General features: G+C 43.6%; 1 protein-coding gene across 1 annotated transcript in view; it reads left to right on the forward strand.

Annotated features, from left to right (window-relative positions):
* Egflam (EGF like, fibronectin type III and laminin G domains) overlaps positions 1 to 19,200 on the forward strand; it is a 161,784-nt gene that overhangs the window by 67,943 nt on the left and 74,641 nt on the right. Inside the window, exons 3-5 of the mRNA XM_059276748.1 lie at positions 726 to 809; positions 11,162 to 11,279; positions 12,382 to 12,517. Of these exons, the coding sequence (XP_059132731.1) occupies positions 726 to 809; positions 11,162 to 11,279; positions 12,382 to 12,517 (338 nt within the window). The remainder of the gene's footprint in view (positions 1 to 725; positions 810 to 11,161; positions 11,280 to 12,381; positions 12,518 to 19,200) is intronic.

A 19,200-nucleotide genomic window follows, 5' to 3' on the forward strand; every position in this document is an offset into this window, starting at 1 on the left:
CCCACCACTCCCTACTGTCTTTGTTTCACTGAAGAATGGAGGCTGTAGTTCATGGTTCATGCCCTCTGGTCTTCTGAAAGTGGAAATCTATTTTGAGACTGTCTTAGTTAGGGTTTCTGGTGCTGCAATGAAACACCATGACCAAAAGCAACTTGGGGAAGAAAGGGTTTATTTCATCTTGCCACTTTCAGGTCACACTCTATCACTGAGGGAAGTCAGGACAGGGACTCGAGCAGGGCAGGAACCTGGTGATGGGAGCTGAAGTAGGGGCCATGGAAGTGTGCTGCTTACTGGCTTGCTCTATCTGCTTTCTTCCACACCGACAACCACTACCCAGAGTGAACAGGGCCCCCACACATCAATTGTCAAACAAGACAATGTACCATAGGCTTGCTCAGTGGTCAATCTTATAGGGCATTTTCTCAACTGAGGTTCACTTTTCCAAAATGACTGTATCTTGTGTCAAGTTGACATAAAACGAGCCATCTACAAACATGGAATATGAGTGCCCCAAGAAGGTTATATTTTGGGGGAAAGGGGACAAGCTGAGTTCAACTCTACCCATTCTTCCTCACTGTATGGGTCTTTCTCCAAGCTTGTGCAGGCTTATAGTACTTATGGGGCAAGGTGACATACCTCAATACCCACAAGCTGAATGTTTGTGAACCTTTGGTCTTAGGAAAATGTTGCTTCTATTCTCACCAGGGTCTTTCCTTCTTTTCAAGGTATTTTTCTCTGAGGTTGGTTCAGATAAGTCTCTCCAAGAGCGGTCACACAATGTACCTGCTGGCCAGGACACCCTAATCACTGTGAGTATTTCCATGTAGGCGCCAGGTTGTTTGGGAACTTAGGGAAATGCAAATCAATTTCTGGCTTGCTACATGTACTCCCAGGTATATAATGATGACAACGGTTTGTGTTAGCCTTCTCAAGTGTTGTCTGTGTGTGTTGCTTCGATGACATGCTATCTCCTTCCAGAAAGGCAGGAAGTTGGTGAAAGGGTCCATCCCAGACACACTACATTCTTCCCCGAGTCAAATCAGCCACCCAAAGGCCTCCCCCCTCCATTGTTTCTTCTCTTCATAAAACTCAAGGCTGACATTTTTGTAATCTCAATAAAACTTTACAAATAAACGTGACACATCTGTGTGTTCCCAACAGGCTGGAGACATGATGCAGAAGAAAATGATGTAATTCACAATGTATATTCACGTGGTCTGTTGTTTATTTGATTTTCCCAGCCCGGCACCATATGTCGGCTCCTCCTGTTTCATGTCAGGGTCTTTCAGGGTGAACGTTTTGCTTTTGGCTTCTTCCTGTTTCTTTCCTTTCTGCCCCTCCTTTCCATTCTGCCCCTTAATCTGCAGTCTGGAGCTTCAGAATAGCTCCATAAAGCATGGCCCTGGCTCCTACGGAAACAACACTGTCATGGTGGCGGTGGCGGCGCTGTCCGTCACTCCCATTTAATAAGTGCCTGCTGAGTACAGCACAGCCCGGAACCTATTTGTCATCTTCGGGAAGCCGCTATTACTTATGAAGTGTCTGTCACCGCTGAGCCCCATCCCTCCTCCTTTATGTTTGTTTTTCTGTTTACTCTTCACAACTCTTCCATGACCTCATTCTACTGACAGGAATGCTGAAACAGAGAGGTGAAGTAACTCCCTCAAATCATAGATTAGGAAGAGCCTGCATCACTGCGCACCTTGGCTGGAGGGCACCGCGCACCTTGGCTGGAGGGCTGAGCCACAGACCTGGCTCATCTTTCCTAAAGCTCTCACGACCCGGAAGGACTAGCTGTGAATTTCACCTTGCTTGCATCCTCCTGTCAGCCCTCAGTCCTAACCTCGTCAGCCTCTGAAGCCCTCAGCCCCAGCTGGTGGGGTTCTCTCTGTCCTAAGTTGAAAGATGAGGACCAGGCATCAGGGTGTCCTATCAATTTCTATTCCAGCATCTTGCTGATATAACCACCGGTGTGGCGGCTTCTGTATGTCCACTGTAAGATAACATGCAGTCCCTGTTTGGGGACAGCATTCAGTCTTAGAAAAATTCAGCCTGGCCATCTAGCATGTAATCCCAGCTACACAGGATGCTGTGGCAGGAGAATGTCAGTTTAAGGCCTGCCGGGCTGCAGAGTGAATTGAAGGATACACATATGGTACTTATTAAGACCATGTCTCCAAAGCAAAGGAGAAAGAAAATGGGAAAGGGAAAAGGGGAAAAAAAGGCTGAGGCAGCAATTCGGTGATAGAGTGCTTGACTAGCATGAGCGAGGCCCAGCATTCACACCCCAATATATAAAAACAAAAGAAAGAAAAAAAAAAACCTTACAGTTACCCTGATAAAGCAATTAGAGAACAGTAGAAGACCAGATGCCATTAACCTGACATTTAATAGACGGGATCTGAAAGGGGAAAGATAAATATTGGCCCAAGTAGTCAAGAGATAAAACTTGGAGCTGAAATCAAAAGAGAACTTTCTCGAAAGTCGGATTCAAAGGAACACCATCCCAATGGGAGGCAATGGTTTGGACCTTAGGGGTGGGCATGTGTGCGTGCACCTATGGCCGGGTGCCTGTATGGTTGGGTGTGGGTGAGGACACTTGTCCAGTATGCAGTGCTGGAGATGAATTAAGGACTGTGCATCAACGCTATAAGCCAAGAGGACAGAGTGGGAAGGCTTGCAGAGTGGCTGTCCACGAGTTCAGAATCCTGTGCTACAGCAAACCAACCGGGCAATCTTTCTGAGTCTCTGTCTCTCGCCAACAAAATAAGGATTCTAGGGCTCTGCAAGGCCACAGTTAGTATCTGTGGTTCCCAAACTGTGTGTCAGAGTACCTCAGGGGTCTTCAGCAGAGCTTCTCAGGACACTGTGAAACATTTTAAAACTTTGGAGCTGGCAGGAAGGCTTGATGGGTAAAAAAAAAAAAAAAAAAAAAAAAAAAAGTTGACGACCTGAGTTTGCTTCCTAAAACATGTAAAGGTGGAAAGAGAGAACTGACTTCACAAAGCTGTCTTATGCCCTTCATACATGTACCACATACATAACATGCATACACAAACACTCATCATCATCATCATCATCATCATCATCATCATCGTAATATATTAACTCTTTCAAGGAAAACAGCAACATCTCTGTGATATGCCATACCCGTGGGCAGAGGCAGGAGCTCTTTTGGTTGAATTTAGCCCTGGGAATTTTTTCTTCCTCTTTAGTTCTCTCTGTTTTCCCTTCTTGCTCTCTCTTCAGGGACCTCCTGATCATCAGGCGATTTTTATATGTCTTAGGGACATTAAACCCCAACCCCAGCCCAGGACCAGGGGAAGAGAGTCCTCTTCACCAAAATGTTGAATTTTCTGCATCCCTTCATCCTACGTAAGGCCCACTGTAGATAACTAATCTTAAGATTAGCATGTGAGACTTTAATCATTTAGGAAAAGGTATTAGCATCTTTGTGCTTGATGTGTTATCTAACATGGCAAAGAAAGGCTAAAGGGTGGAAGTCATTTGAACTCGGTTCTAAGATTACGGGAAGCTGATGGAAAAAGAGAAAATAGTTAAACTCATGAACAGCATACTGGGGAAGCCCTGCCCCAACCCTGAACCTCTCTTATCCTTATTTTAACTGCCCCAGAGTGTCCTTATAGTAACATAGGCCCCATCACCAAAAGGAAAATTGACTCGGTTTTCCAGATTGAATGACAAGTAGAGAACTAGGCTGACAAATGTTTAATCTGATTTAAATGACACATTGAAAGGAGGAGACATGGCAACAGATAATTTAACCAAAGTAACCTGGCTGGCAGTGTGGAATGCTTAGAGAAGGTTGGATAGTATTCCTTCTAGAAGCTTCTGACTTGGTTAGCTTTTTACACCCACTTTATCTTTCATCTTAGAAAAAGGACTTGCAGTTCCACTCAGGAAAACAGAAAAGAAACCAAGCAACAAAAATTTGATAATATTTTCAAGAATTAGAAATAGAAAATAATGGTTAAACTAGTGTTTTTTTTTTCAGTTTGATCATGTATCATCAGTTAAGTGTTTGAGCACACAGCACTATATGTATATTTATGTATTTATAAATTATACATGTAGGACTATACTAATATATTATGTACATTATAAAATACCACAGAGCCTTAAAAGAAGAGATAAAACAGAAATGGAAAGTTCTGGTTTCTTCTGCTATCTTAGTAGTTTGTGTTGCTTACCTAGAGAGAGGCTCTGAGCACTTCTTTGGACTCTACTGGTCTGCCTGAGCCAGAGCATTGATTCTGTTCAGGTCATATCTAAAATTAGAGAGAGAAAACTCGGGAATCAGAGGATTTGTTTCGAGTTCTCACTCTATCGGTTGAGCAGAGGTGACCTTCAGCAAGGTCTCTTTGACTGCACATGGGTAGGTTAGCTTCCTGACTGGAGCTACAGTGGTCGATAGAGGGCATGTAGAAAAATGTCTGAGTATTTAGTGGGCAAACACCAAGGTTATAAACTCTCTTATGCTCTTCAGGAGAGATTCCACACAAGGGGGATTTTTAGCCCCAGGCTCTCTTCCAACCCACCGATCATTTCTTTTCTCAGGATTGTTTTTACACACGTGGTGTGTGTGTGTGTGTGTGTGTGTGTGTGTGTGTGTGTGTGTGTGTAGGCATTAGATCCCTCGGGTCTCATGATTGTGCAGGTGGCATTGATGAGCTCTCTCTCTCTCTCTCTCTCTCTCTCTCTCTCTCTCTCTCTCTCTCCCCCTCTCCTGCCTCTCACCCCACTGTTCTGCTAACCCTTTGTACCCTCATCCGCATGGTCTCAAGTGGCTAACTGCCACAGCCACATTGTAGCCAATGAATGAGGAAAAGGGGAAAGGGAACATACACCCTTCCTTTTAAGGGATAGCTCAGAAATCGGCTTCTGTATTTTCATCTATGTGTGGACCGATTTCCTTCATGTGACTATGACAGAGGAAGGGAGGTTGGCCATCTCTTGCCATGGTCCAGCTAAACTGCAGTGATTCTATTATGAATGAGGAGAGAATGAATATGAAGAAATAGAGTCTTAAGATCAAATTGTGAATGGAGGTAGTACTAAGGCAGTAGATACAGAAAGGTGATTGAACTTTGGACAACCAGAGACTAACCTTAGATAATAATGTGCTATGTCTGGCAGAGAGGAGATTGGAAAGACTAAGTCATGGAATGTTTTATAATGGGAGCTAGACCCCACTGTTGCTTGGGAGAGCTTCATGCTGATTGATCTGGTTTCAGCATCTATAAAGTGGGGAATAATAGCACTGACTTCTTAAAGATACTATATGGATTGAAAGATGCACTGGCATGCCAAGATCTTATAAATTCCAAAATACTCCATAAAAGCATTTGGCTAAACCAGTCATGAGATGCAAGTGTGATGCCATGGCTATCTGAGAAGAGGTCAAGAGTCTTGGGGAAGAGATATCTTGGTTCAGTTACTTGAACTTTCTCTCTGAGTTCAGTGAAATAAATGACTTGCCTTTTAAAATCTCCTACAGATGTGAATCAGTGGACACAGGTTAATGGACAGATGTTCTTGGTGTTGTAGAGAGAAACGATGCAACTTTAGGAAGTGATTTTGCATTTCAGAAAAGAATAGGCAAATAAAAATCAGCACCCAACCTTGCCAAAAAACACACACACACAAGAAAGAAATTGAAAGGGAATTGTTAGGGAGGCTGCTGGATTCACTCTGGTTTCTCCCAGAAAGCATCTTCAATAGACATGAAGTGCAAGAGAGAGGAACATCTTCGCCTGTTTTCAGACTTCAACAAAGCAAAAGAACACAGCAAAACCTTTTTTACTTAGAGAAGAAAGCAGTCAACGTTTTCTCCAGTTTCATGAAAGGCTCAAGTGGCAATTACAGGATATCCAAGGACAGATGTATAAAGATTTGTGGAATTGCCTGGTATTTTACTAATCATTCCACAGATTTTCACAAGTTAGCAATGTTCTGAGAAATTCTATCTGGGAGGAGAAGTGTCAGCAGAAGAAATGAGAGTAAATCACTGAATCCAGTTCTTTCTTCATGGCCCCAACTTCTCAGTCCTCTTGACCCTCTCACAGGCCATCTGGCTAGCATCTCAGCGTGAGAAATAATGGGCCGGAAACACTTGACCTCTGCTCTCCCCATCTGAGGGTCAGACTGGTCTTCCATGTCTAATAAGCACTTTGAATGCTTGCTAATGCATATATGCCATGTCTATAAATATAATTTTTCTTGGTTTTTATTTCTGATACACTCACACTTTCGATATATGAACATTCATGTTCACAGTTAAATAATAATCTAGAATTCAGTGTTTGTAAGTACTTATTATTGACTTAAACATCACAATACTTTTCAGTATAGATATGATTCATTTAGAACTCAGGTTTTGGAGTCAGAGTGAGGAGGGCTTGGATCCTTAATTTGTCACCTACTAAGTATATGTCCTGATAAAATTGAATTAAATAAGGGTATATGCTCAAAGGCAAACACATAGGCCAAATAAAACATCCACAAATGGCAATGAATGATAGTTAAATTTGGTATCAACTCCTGACAAAACCAACACTAGTCTATGAAGTCACATGACTTCCCTCCATTTTCATATATTATGATGACTTCTAGAGAAAAGGATCCTACAGCAAAAGCCTGTAGAGATTTGGTTTGAAAGTATTTCTGCTCATTGGGACAAGCCTAGGGTGTCAGCCTAGAGAAGAGCAGGACTGAGAGCTTGGACCCACATGCTCCCTCTAGACTCTGTACCTTTCAACTTGACCTGAACCCAGGCATAGAAAGTAGAGTTGGGATTCTAGGAAGCGGAGAAGGAGGGGCACTATGGACAGAGGCCTCAAGTTCAGCAGAAATTCTTTGTGAAGGTGTGTGTAGGAGGGAGAGGGGGCGGAGAGAGCACACAAAGGGGAAGACTAGAAACAGACACTCTCTGGACTGCTGTAGCAGTGGCCTGGACAAGACCAAGGACTCTGAGATAGAAATGGAGAACGGGGGCAGGTCTGAGGACTTGCATGGTGGTGGGCAGAGGACACTCAGGACTGCAGAGCCTGGAGCCGGGGTGCTGTCTTTGCTTGTTTTGTGCTGCTACAACAGAGCATCATGGGTAATTTATAAAGAGGAGAATTTATTTGGCTCATGTTTCTGAGTGCTGGATGTCCAAGAGCATCACAGCCACACTGTTCAGTATCTGGTGAGGGCCTTCTGCTGCTGCATCCCATTGTGGAAGATGAAGGAGCCCGGAACACGGGAGAGTGAGAGGGGGTCAGCTCACTTCTATTTATACTTTTCAACATCTATCTGTCTGTCTATATATCTGTCTGTCTATCTATCTATCTATCTATCTATCTATCTATCTATCTATCTATGTATCTATCATCTATCTATCTATCTGTCTGTCTGTCTGTCTGTCTATCTATCTATCTATCTGTCTATCTATCTATCTATCTATCTATCTATCTATCTATCTATCTATCTGTCTGTCTATTTTTGAGACAGGGTAGCTGTAGCCCAGATTGGCCTCAAATAAACTACCTCTGTAGTCGGGGATGACCTTGGATTTCTGAGCCTCCTGTTTCCACTCTCAAGAGCCAGTTCCTTCAATAACTATCCTACTCCCACACTAAGCAATGGAATGAATCCCTTCTTGGGGGCTCTGTCCTCATGATCTAATCACCTAGGACTTTGCTCAGTCTCTAGCACTGATGTACTGAGGATCTGAGTCTTTATTAGATGAGGAACGTGAACTTGAGGGGGATGCATTCAAGCCATAGAAGGCGCTATTGATCACGATGGAGGGGTCAGTAGTTGAAGCTCTTTTCTTGATGAGGTAATCTGCTTCTCTGGGACATCTTGGCTCTTGATTTCTTTCTTTCATTTCACTACAGTTCACTCATTCATTCATCAAAAGCCCCACATGAGCCCTGGAAGCATGTCTGGCGATGCTATGCTCAGCTCTGTGGTACCAGGGAAATAGAAAGTTGCATCCCGTCCTCACCTGGGTGGGGAGAAGGTGACAGATAACAGGCAATTACAATACAAGGTGAGCAGTGTTAAGATGGAGGCCCACCAAGGACACCAGGGAAACATAGAGGAGGGGCATCTAACCAGACTGGGGGACGGGGGAGAGAAATGAGGTAATGTCTCAGTTGAGTCATGAAGGATGGGCAGGGTGAGCCAGGCAAGAGTAGGGAGAAGGACATTTTATGGGGAGGAACAGCAGGTTCAAAGGCCCAGAGGCAAGGAATTGAATGGCATAACTGTGATCCTTGCCAAGTTCTTAGGTGTGACTGGAATGGAGAATGCAAGAAGGGGCAATGGTATGGATGATGTTAGAAGGATGAACCAGGGGGACACACATAGGCTGTTTTAAGGGAGTTTTTAAAGGGTAAAGTGATAGGAACTGATTTGAGACTTCGGAGGGTAACTTTAGCCTAGCAGCATGGGTGGGGTCCAAACTGGAGTACAGTCAGTATGTGTGGTAATCAGAATCAGCCCATTGTCTTAATTATATGGGCTTAGACTTAAACGACTATTGGGATAAGAAAACATAGACAGATTCCAGTAGTGTGAAGACAGTGTCATCAACTACACTGATAACTGATAACTGATTGGGTAGTGGGGACGGAGGAGAATGGATATGTAAGCATCAAGAATTTCTGGCTTGGAAATTGAGAGGAGGACAGTGAGTGATTTTAGTTAATTTTTTTTTCTAGTAGAAAGAGAATTAATTGAGATTTAGTTAGGTATGTGTAGTCAGGGATTACAATTGGTGTTTTAAGTGTTCATAACTGATAGTTGAATGCTTTGAAGCATTTTTTAACCTCCTAACTTTCCTTAAATGGCAATGAACGTTTAAGTATCTAACGATGTTGTGAATAAAAATAAGATGTGATCCCAGCTCTCAAATAGCTCAACGGTTTTCAACCTTGCTTGAGAAATGGGAACAGTTTGCAGTGCAAGTTGATTGTTCCTTGTTCAAATGCTTCATCAGAATTTCACATTTAAACTATTTTCGGAACCGTGTGTGTGTGTGTGTGTGTGTGTGTGTGTGTGTGTGTGTGTGTGTGTGTGAGAGAGAGAGAGAGAGAGAGAGAGAGAGAGAGAGAGAGAGAGAGAGAGGAGGTAAGATTCATATAGCACCCAACTACACACACTAATCACTTACGTCTCATGTATACTTTATCACATGTTTTGAAAATAATTTCATGCAATTTTCTTAGTTCACCAGTACTCTTGTCACACGTATAATTTTTGACTTCTGATACCATATTGGTGTTGGAAAAACTTTGGATTTTGTTATTTTGGATTAGAAATGTTCAAACTATGTGTATATAAGGGCCAAATTAGTGGCAAAATATTCAGTGGGTGTGATCACCAGGTCCAGAAAGATGTGAAGGGAAGAGTTGGAATCCTGAAGTGGATGATGAACCTAAGCAAGCAGAGGAGAGTCATCACAGACCCTGGACAGTGGGTATCACAACCTACTTCTTGAGCATGACCTCTATACCAACTACAGTATGGTATACAAAATATCCTTAATGCTATGGTCTGGTCGCTACGTGTCCACTACTGAAAAAAAAAAAGCCGAGACTCAGGAGGTTTGGTGTGACCGGCACAGATAGGAAAGGGTGGAAGAATCAGGATTCAACACCAGAACAGGTTGGCTCCAAGCTGGAACACTTTGCACTGCACTATATTACGGTTTCTCTCTGATAAAGACAGCTGCACCTCCCACTTAGCCCTGCTGTTGGGGACCAGCCTCTTTTCCTGAAGCTGAAGGAGCAAATCTTCTTCAGCTAGGGATTTCCACTTAGTGTGGTTCTGCCAGGGAGTTCACACATGCAGCTATCATTAGTTCTAGCAGGTCTTAGGGAGCAGGAAGCAGCCAGCATCAGCAACACTATCAGCATCATCTGGGAACTTGTCAGAAATGCAACAAATTCTTGGGCCATTCCTCATGCAGACCCCTGAATCAGACACTTTGGGAATCAAGCCCAAAATTTACCTTAGGAGAGCTTTCTTGATGAGTCCATCACTTTAAAATTTGAGTGCCAAATTTCCATCCCTTATTCTCTGGGTACAGATCAAAACTCATATTTGCCATGGGGCTGGCCCCTCAACATTGCAGCTTGCAGATGGAAAGAAAGACACAGAGGTATCCCTGGAAGATTCCTGTAGAGTTGCAGCAGCCTTTGAGCAGCATTTGAGGAGTGAACAAGCTCCAGCTCTGTGGTGCAGTGTAGATTGTAATGAAGACTAACCCTCCAGATTTGAGAAATATGTTGTGATGTTTTGCAAATTTTGTAACTGGGCCGAAACCTAATAGAGCAAACAGCCTCTGTCCCAAGCAAGTTTCCAGAGATCTCAAGATATAAACCTTATAGAAACTGTCTAGATCAGTGGTTCTCTGTAGCATGAATCTTAGAAGGTCTTATTAATAAAATCAAACCTGAAGCCAGGTATTGGGGTGAATGCTGGAAGATCAGAGAAGCAGAACAAGCCACAGCTTCCTCACCTCGCCAATCCCTCAGCTGATCCCGTTTCCTCAAACTGGAAGCCTCTGTGTCCTAATCTGAATGGGTCTCAGCTGAACTGCTGCTGCTCAAAAGCCTAAAAGCTTAACCAGGCTAGTTCCTGGTCCCCACACCTTATATACCTTTCTGCTTCCTGCCATCACTTCCTGAGATTAAAGGCATGAGTCACCATGCCTGGCTGTTTCCAATGTGGCTTTGAACTCACAGAGATCCAGATGGATCTCTGCCTCTGGAATGCTAGGATTAAAGACATGTGCTAACACTGCCTAACCTCTATGTTTAATATTATGGCTGTTCTGTTCTCTGACCCCCAGATAAGTTTATTGGGGTACACAATATATCAACCATAGTTCTCAACCTTCCTTATGCTGTGACCCTTTAATACAGTTCCTCATGTAGTGGTGACCCCAACCATAAAACTATTTTGTTGATACTTCATAACCATAATTTGGATCCTGTTGTGAATCATAATGTAAATACCTGATATGCAGGGTATCTGATTTGTGATCCCCGAGAGGGTTGCAAACCCACAGATTGGGAACCACTGGTCTAGATTGTTCAAGTAGAACTTCTAACTTTTGGTACTTTTCTTGTTTGATTACTGACAGGAGGAAGTGATTGGAGATTTGAAGCCAGGCACTGAATACCGAGTGAGCATAGCTGCTTACAGCCAGACTGGCAAAGGGAGACTTAGCTTTCCTCGGCATGTGACCACTTTGTCTCAAGGTAAAAATAGGCTCAAATCCATTAATAATGGGAAGGGGCTTCCATTTACTTATGCATTCATTCAGCCAACAGCACATGCCAGATACTGTCTTGGGCTCTGAGAGACCAGTGGTGACCACAGTAAGCATGCCTCTGCTCTCTCAGACCTCAGCAGGATCAGGCAAGACATTGGCTGATTAGCATATAGTAACAGATTGCTGAATGTGGTACCCACAAGCTGCAGGGATGTACCACATGGGGATGCAGGAATAATGTACCACATAGAGATGCAGGAAGAATGTACCACATAGGGATGCAGGAAGAACTCACTGAAAAAATAGAGAGTGAGACTAACAGGTGAGTAGGATCAAGACAGGAAGAAGAGAGAGGAGAAAGACCCAGCAAATGTTCATCCATGTGGTACAGACAATGGAATACAATGCTGGGTCCACTGCAGATGCTGTTCACACTGAGCTCTCTGTCGGGAAGTGACATTAATCTATCTCCACGCTGTATTACAAGAAGTGCTTAAAGTGGTGGAAAAGTCCTCCAAGCCTAAACAATAGTATGCATAAAACTTGAAGGTATGTAAGTCCGGACATGTAGACAGTAGCACATACCAGGTGATGGGATGCTTTTTACATATGAGGGCATACCCCACATGTCCTACCACTAGTTGTCAGTACATATACAAAGCACACACACACACACACACACACACACACACACACACACACACACACTTGTTGAAGTGTTGGAAAATAAGTGGCAGTAACGATAGGTATTGAATTTCCTTGAGGGTAAGTACCAATTACAACATGGAGACAGATCAATGATGATGGCAGAAGATTCTCGGGTACACATCATGTGTCCCAGGGACAGTGGAGCCAACTGAGTTATTTGCCAGCCAGAGGTTCTGGGAGGAGACATGAAGACAGGAATTCAGTGAGTGTATGTTATATAGTAAAAGCATCTGTGTTTTTTTTATTATTTGGCTTGGGTTTTGAGGCCATACCGAATAAATAGGTACAGTAGTAGAATGTACACCTGTTTTTGATGTATCCAACCTCTCCATTGGCGGAGACCACCAGCCAAGTCTAGCTGTATTTGTCGTCCTGCCTAGATTCCTGCCTGCCCCCTGAAGCACCCTACCAGCCACATGTCCTTGTGGTTTCTGATTCTGAAGTGGCCCTCTCTTGGAAACCTGGAGAGAATGAAGGAAGTGCCCCAATTCAGTCCTACTCTGTGGAGTTCATTAGGTAAGTCACAGGTCAAACCACAGAGACCGCAGCTACTCCCCATATGATGCTATGCAGGGCATAGATCATCACTTAACTCCAGCCAATGTGTGTTGAAGGTGGTACAAAGTCTTAGCAGGCCATGTTCGCAAGTGGATCAACATATATCCCTGAATATCTTTGATGAGTAGTCATTGATGACACTCTCCCCGCAACCTCGTTTCTTTTGTAGCCACTGTTCTGAGCTCTGGAGGTTCTGTATGCCCTGCTACCAACAAGCTGGCCCATATTTCGGGCTTGAAACTTGCCCTTCTGACTTTAAAGCATTGTATTTGAAGTAAATATTTGATGGTTTTTCTCAGAGGGAGAGGGAAGAACTCTTTACATACAAACACCATGTACTGTGCCTTCCAGATCCAAATTACCTTGGGACGAGTTTCTGAGTTTGAGTTCAACTTTCTTCTCTCCTATCTACATCTTAAGTTTTTGTTATTCAGTTTGATGGACTGCAGACATTCATATAGAACTCGTGATTGCCAATGCTGCTTGCTGCACAACTTTATTTATTTCTTTCTTTAAAGAAGAAAAAGTGAACAAAAGGAATTCCCAATGCAAGGTCTTCGGCCTGAATTTGCGTCTCCATTTGACTCTGGGTGGAAGCTGGGTGAATGGCATCAGTCTGCCCTCGATTAAAGATGAGGAGCCTCCTCTGAGGCCTGGATGTTGTGGATTCAGAAAGAGACTCGGAAAGACCTTATTCCTCGGGCTTTCTGAACCTGGGGCAAAGGGTCCTGTCAAGATCTGATGAGTTGTTTTTTTTTGTCCTGACCTCCCAGTTTATTCCTGGGCTGTGGGAAACAGACATTTGTGTCTTCAGATGGGGCTTGCTGAATTCTAAGTGACAGAAACTTGAAAAGATTGAAGCAATAACGTATCGGCTTCTGTGACTGTCAAGTCCAGTTGCAAGTCTGAATTCAGTGAGCACTAGATTCTTGCCACCTCGGCAGTCTGTGTCCATCCATCTCTCTGCTTCATTGATTCATTTCTCAGCAGGCTTTCCCACACCCTTAAGTATTGTGGTCGTCAAGCTTAGCAAGAGAGTATGGATTTCTTCTTGGACCCAGCAGAATTTTGATGTGCTTTCTGGTTAGCCAGGTCCTTTTCCATTTTCCTAGCTCATCACAGTGACCAGAGTGGAGAGAATTTATAGACTAATCAAGCACCGGCCATATTGTAAGCTCTGAATGCAACCATAGGCGAGGGGTTTCAGGCCTGGAGTGTATAGGCTAAGTGTTCAAGAGAGGGTAATCCTCAAAGGGGAACTGTATAACAACCCTTGCGAAGTGGCAAATGGATGATAGGAAAACCTGGAAGGAAAGAAGGAAAAGAGGGAGTGAATAAGGAAGGAAGAGAAGAAGGAGGAAAAAGGGAATGAAAGGGGAGAAGGAAGAAGGGAGGAGGAAAGAGGAGGGAGGAGGAGGGACACTATGGTAAAGATCAGACCAAGGCTCCTCCCTGAGGGTAGCACATAATCCTGCCTCTCAACATACCTGGTGGGCAAAGCCTGGTGTGTGCCTGGAATAGAAACGACTCTGATCCTGGTTCTAATGCAAGATAACTGAGCAACAGTTGGAGTTCTCAGACTCCAGTTTTCTCATCTAAATAGCCCATGGGGGAGTTTAACACATGGTTTAATTCCACAAGTAAATTAGACAGCACCAACAGAACAAAATGCATTCCTTTAAACTTTGAGAAATGCAAATTTTTTATCATCGCCTAGCAGATCATCTGTGTAATCCCCAGCAGGGTGGTAGCTCTCATTTACTGTTAGTTTTGCACTCAAACATATATTTTTCCAACTCAATCTGTGTCTGATGTGTTGATAAAAGGTGGAAATAGCAATTTCCTAGTCTTGCATGCACACTGGAAGTGGAAAATGAAAATATTTGTCTTCAGAACCAGAAGATCCAGGAGAGAAAGTTGGGTCCCTTAGCTCTCCTGTCACCATGTGGCCTAGACATGGCTCTTCCCTCCTGAGCCTTCAACACCTCTCAGAGTTTACAGTTCCCCCAAAGCATAGCTTGAGACAAGGATTTGGGTATAAAGAATTTACTTCAAGGCCATAATGAGAGTGGAGACTCTGAGACATAGAGAGGGGAACCATAAGAGTGTGTCACTAAGAGTAATGGAACCTTTTCTTGAACCTTGACTCTTCCAGAAATATTACATGTCGTATGGTCCCAGGGAAGATTTGAACACTGGTAGCCATTGGGTTGAAACACTAGCTGTAACCCGGAGCAAGCTGGGTAACCTTGTGAGTTTGACTTTCTTTAGCCAGAAAATACAGATGATCGGAGGAGGAAAAGACAAAAGATGTCTCTTAACACTTAGAAGCAAGGTCCACAGAGGACGTTTTAGGTTTTCACCCTGAGCCACTTAGAACTGATTACATTACCAGCCATTTGACTTGAAGGAGCTAATGTAAAAAGCACTAGAGAAATGTGGTTAAAGGAACCTTTTGTCACTAGTATCAGATGCCACTATGGTAGCCAACATCCTACCTCACCAGCTGCAGGCATAAGAGCCAGAAAGACCCAGGTTGTATCTGCGTATGCTCACCCTACCCACGGCCATCCCCTCTGGCCTACTGTCACTGTCCAGCCACCACTGGAGGATATCTAACGCTGTTGTTTTCTAACCACACAATGGTTAGAAGGAGCCTGTGAGACGGCTCAGGGGACACAGGAGCTTGCAGCCGACCCTGAATCTAGAACCCACGTGACAGAAGGAGAGGACTGACTCCAGCAAGTTATCCTGACTCCACATGTGGGCTGCCATGAGAGCATGCTCGTGTGTGTGTGTGTGTGTGTGTGTGTGTGTGTGTGTGTGTGTGTGTGCATGTATGTGTGTGTGCATACACACATATGCACACACACATACATGCATGCACATACACACATACATGCATGCACACACACACATACATGCACGCGTGCATGCAAACACTAAATGAAAAAATCAAATAAGGCTGTCAGTTCAGTGTATGGTGAAGCTTCACATCGTCTCAGTATTTGCGACTCACCTGAAGGCTCTGACCGCAGCTTCGTCCCCGGTGGAGTCAAACCTGAGATTTAGCCGTCTTCATAAATAGGTGAATCACCAGTTTTCCTCTCAGAACTTTACTCATGCCTAGAATTTACAGCAATAACCGGAGGAAAGACTGCAATATTTAAGAGGAATGGGGCCCTGTGTTGGTTTCTCTAGCCCTCAAATGTTAGTATTGAAAACATTTGAGAATTCTGTTGTTCTCTGTTATTTTGTTGTTCTTACCAGCTGAGTAAATCCCTGTTTCTGAACTACATACCCAGCCCTAAAGAACTATGCTAATGCAATCAATTTAGAGAGAATGGAAAACAGTGAAAATGCTGCCCCCCACCCCTTGGAGAAAGTAGTTAGGACGTTAGGGTGCCCTCGTATAAGCCCTCCTTGACAAAAGGGCCATAATTAGCAATAAGAAGGCTGCCTGGCTCGGATGTCAGCTGAGACTCCAAGTTAACAAATGATAGCCTTGTGAAAGCAAGAATTCCTTTTTATTACTTTACTTTCAAGACTGAAAATCTCAGAAGCACCTTGCAGACTGGCACAAGGTCCTAGAAATTCTGTTAGCCATTAAGGCCTCAGGCTTAGATGAAGGGGCTAAATGTTTTTGCAGAAATCAGACCCCAGGTAATATAGACACATCCCTTCAAACTTTAATTTTCCCTTCTGTGATGGTTCCTAGTGAAATCCAGGTTGGGGTGGCGGGAGTTGATATAAATTGAATTCTGATGTAGCAGCTTTGGGAGCCATTTGTAAACTGTAAATGAAAAAGCATGCTCTCCTCTGGCCCACCTAGACCAAACTGCCAGTCAAGTTCATCATTGCCCCACTCCACCCATCTGTTCGTCATTTGATTACTTTAGACCAATATGTAAATAAAGAACAGCCAGAGAGCTGAAGGTCAAACAGATTTTTTTTTTAATGTGATGAGTTAATGGACTTCACACCACAGTTCAATTTTTTTTGGGGGGGGGGAGCAAAATTTGCACAAAACTAGCCTCTAAGACTGACGGTGGAAGCCCCATTGAGTGCATGGGGCTTTCTCTCACTCCTGTCCTGTCCTGTCAACCCCAACTGATCGATGGGATTGCATCGCTTCCCTCAGAGCCCAGTGCTTCTCTTGCGGTCTGCAGGGCTCCAAAGGGCCCCTTAGATAGAATTCAAGGGGTCTCTGTACTTGGCTGGAAGATAACTATATTCTCCCTTTCGGCAAGTGAAACTCAGCACTGTCTTCATAAATCAGTGATGATTCCAAACCCCAGTGGCACAAGCAGTTCCCAGGACTTTCGTCACCATTGGACTGGTCTTTCCTTATCTCATTACAATTGTTGCACGTATCTCAAAATAGCAGCTCTGTTTATTACTACACTAAAATTATTACAGTGACTGAAATTTATTACTGGGTTCTCTTACTTAACATATGAAGATACCATACTTATTACTGAGCACATATGAAAATACCATACTTATTACTTAGTTTATTACTGTCAACATACTGATTGCAGTCTTACGTTTAAATGTATGTGCATAACACCATTCACAGAAAGGGTACATGGGTTTTGTCAGATAGTCACAGTGGCATAAAAAGGTTGAAGATTTCAATTATAGGCCAGGGCAAGCCTTTTCTTGAGGGACCAGATAGGGTTTTTGCTCCACCAGCAATACGAGGTCTGTCTCAACTACTCGCATATACCACTGTCATAGGAAAGCAGCTGTGGACTTTAGGACCTCAGCAATGTGTTCCCATAAAGGTTGACATCTGAATTTTCTTAACCATTGCTTAGAGTATCCTGTTATTCCTGACATACTTTAATTTCCTCAAGCATTAATTTCTTTAACCCCTGTTAAGAGTCTAATGTGGAAACATCTATTCATACAAGCTTGTGTTGTTAATGTAAGTGTACAAATCATGGGCAAGAGATTTAGCAGTGACTGAGCTGTGACCCAAGCTTTTGGACAGCGTCGTGAGGGATGTAGACGAGCATAGTCCAGAATGGTGAGTGACATGGCAGGGGTAGAGACACAGGCTTTGGGGAATGTGTGCTCGGCACCTGAACTTATATTTAATTTTGAAAGTTTTAATTGACACATCAAAGTTGCACCTGTTTGTGGGTGACCCAGTTTTGAAGGCGTCTGGGCAGGCTTCTTCCAGTAGCTAGGAAGGACACAGCAGAGATAACTTCAGAAGCGGAGGGAGGAAGCAATATGAAAGACTTAGGCTAGAGGAAGCCACTAAGCAATGGCTTGGAGGCAAGACGAAAATGTTCTCGGAATTGCTTAGAAAGCCCGGAGCTATGCGTGGTGAGAGGGGAGTAAGCGTGGGTCAGAACAAGAAAGGCATTAAGAGAGAGTTCGCTTTTTATCCTGAAGGGGAAAAGGGACCACAGAAAGTTTTAAGGAGGAAAGTGATTTCAGTATTTGCATTTTTGAAAGACCATGCTGACTTCTCAAGGAACATCGAGACAAACAGTACAAAGTCCCAATGATCCGTGAGCTTGCAGCCTAGAAGAAAAGACAGAAAATTTAAAGAAACTATATCGGAAGATGATGATCAATGTACCAGCAGCATTGGGTTCCAGGCACCAGGAGATGTCAGAAACACCCATGACACCAGCACGTGAGCTGTTGCTCATGAAGAATAAACCAGAAGCCGGAGATACTCTTAAGCTATTAGTGAATCCAACATCCTTCAGCAAATGTTAAATGTTAAATCGGGGAATCATCACAGGTTTGAAAGAGGCCACACATTATCTGGTAGCACTATGCACTTGGTCCACTCCATCTCTCCAGCCAGAGGGCAGTCTCCACTCTCCAGGCCATTGCACATGTGTTACCATGTCCCCTGGAGGGTGGCTTTCTGCTCCAACAAATTCTACTCTCAAAAAACGTTTTCCTCCTGTGATGTAACCACCTTGAGTTAGTTTCCTCGTTCACATCTGTAAGATGTGTAAGCTTCACCTTCACCTCAGCTTCAAGGACACCAGTTTTCAAACTGTAAGAGATGATGGATTTGAAGGTATTTGAACTAACTGGGGAGATCCTGACCGACCACTTTTCAAAAGGAGGACACAAAAGAATAGGAAAGAAAATATGAGAGGATGTCACATAGAGCATATACAGGGTTTGTGAAACATGTTTCAGTTGTGTGTGTGTGTGTATGTGTGTGTGTGTGTGTTGTTGTTGTTGTTGTTTTTGTTGTTGTTGTTGTTTATAGGGTCACAGTACCCAGTGCATATTTTTCTGTGGGTCATGGAAAAAGCATTGCTCTGAATCAATATAGACTGAGGTCAGAGGCAGTAAAGTAAGTCCAGCTGCCTACCCTGTTCTGGAAGTCACTTAACCACTTCAGCTTCCATGACTGATGGCCACATTCCTCTGCTTCTGTACAGCCGTTGCTGCCGAGGCCATCCCTCCCAAGGCATACACCTTTATTCCTAACCGTTCCTAATTGACACCAAAAAGGTTTTCCTTCGAATGGACTGCCATTGATGTCTGTAAGAAGCCTTTGGACATCCCATTCCCACATGGAAAACCCAGAAGTGTTTACACCATCATCACAGGATACAGTCTCTTGTTGCCTATGCTCATTACATCCTGTGCATTTA

This window comes from Peromyscus eremicus, chromosome 11 (genome assembly GCF_949786415.1).
Source record: "Peromyscus eremicus chromosome 11, PerEre_H2_v1, whole genome shotgun sequence".
Classification (NCBI taxonomy): domain Eukaryota; kingdom Metazoa; phylum Chordata; class Mammalia; order Rodentia; family Cricetidae; genus Peromyscus; species Peromyscus eremicus.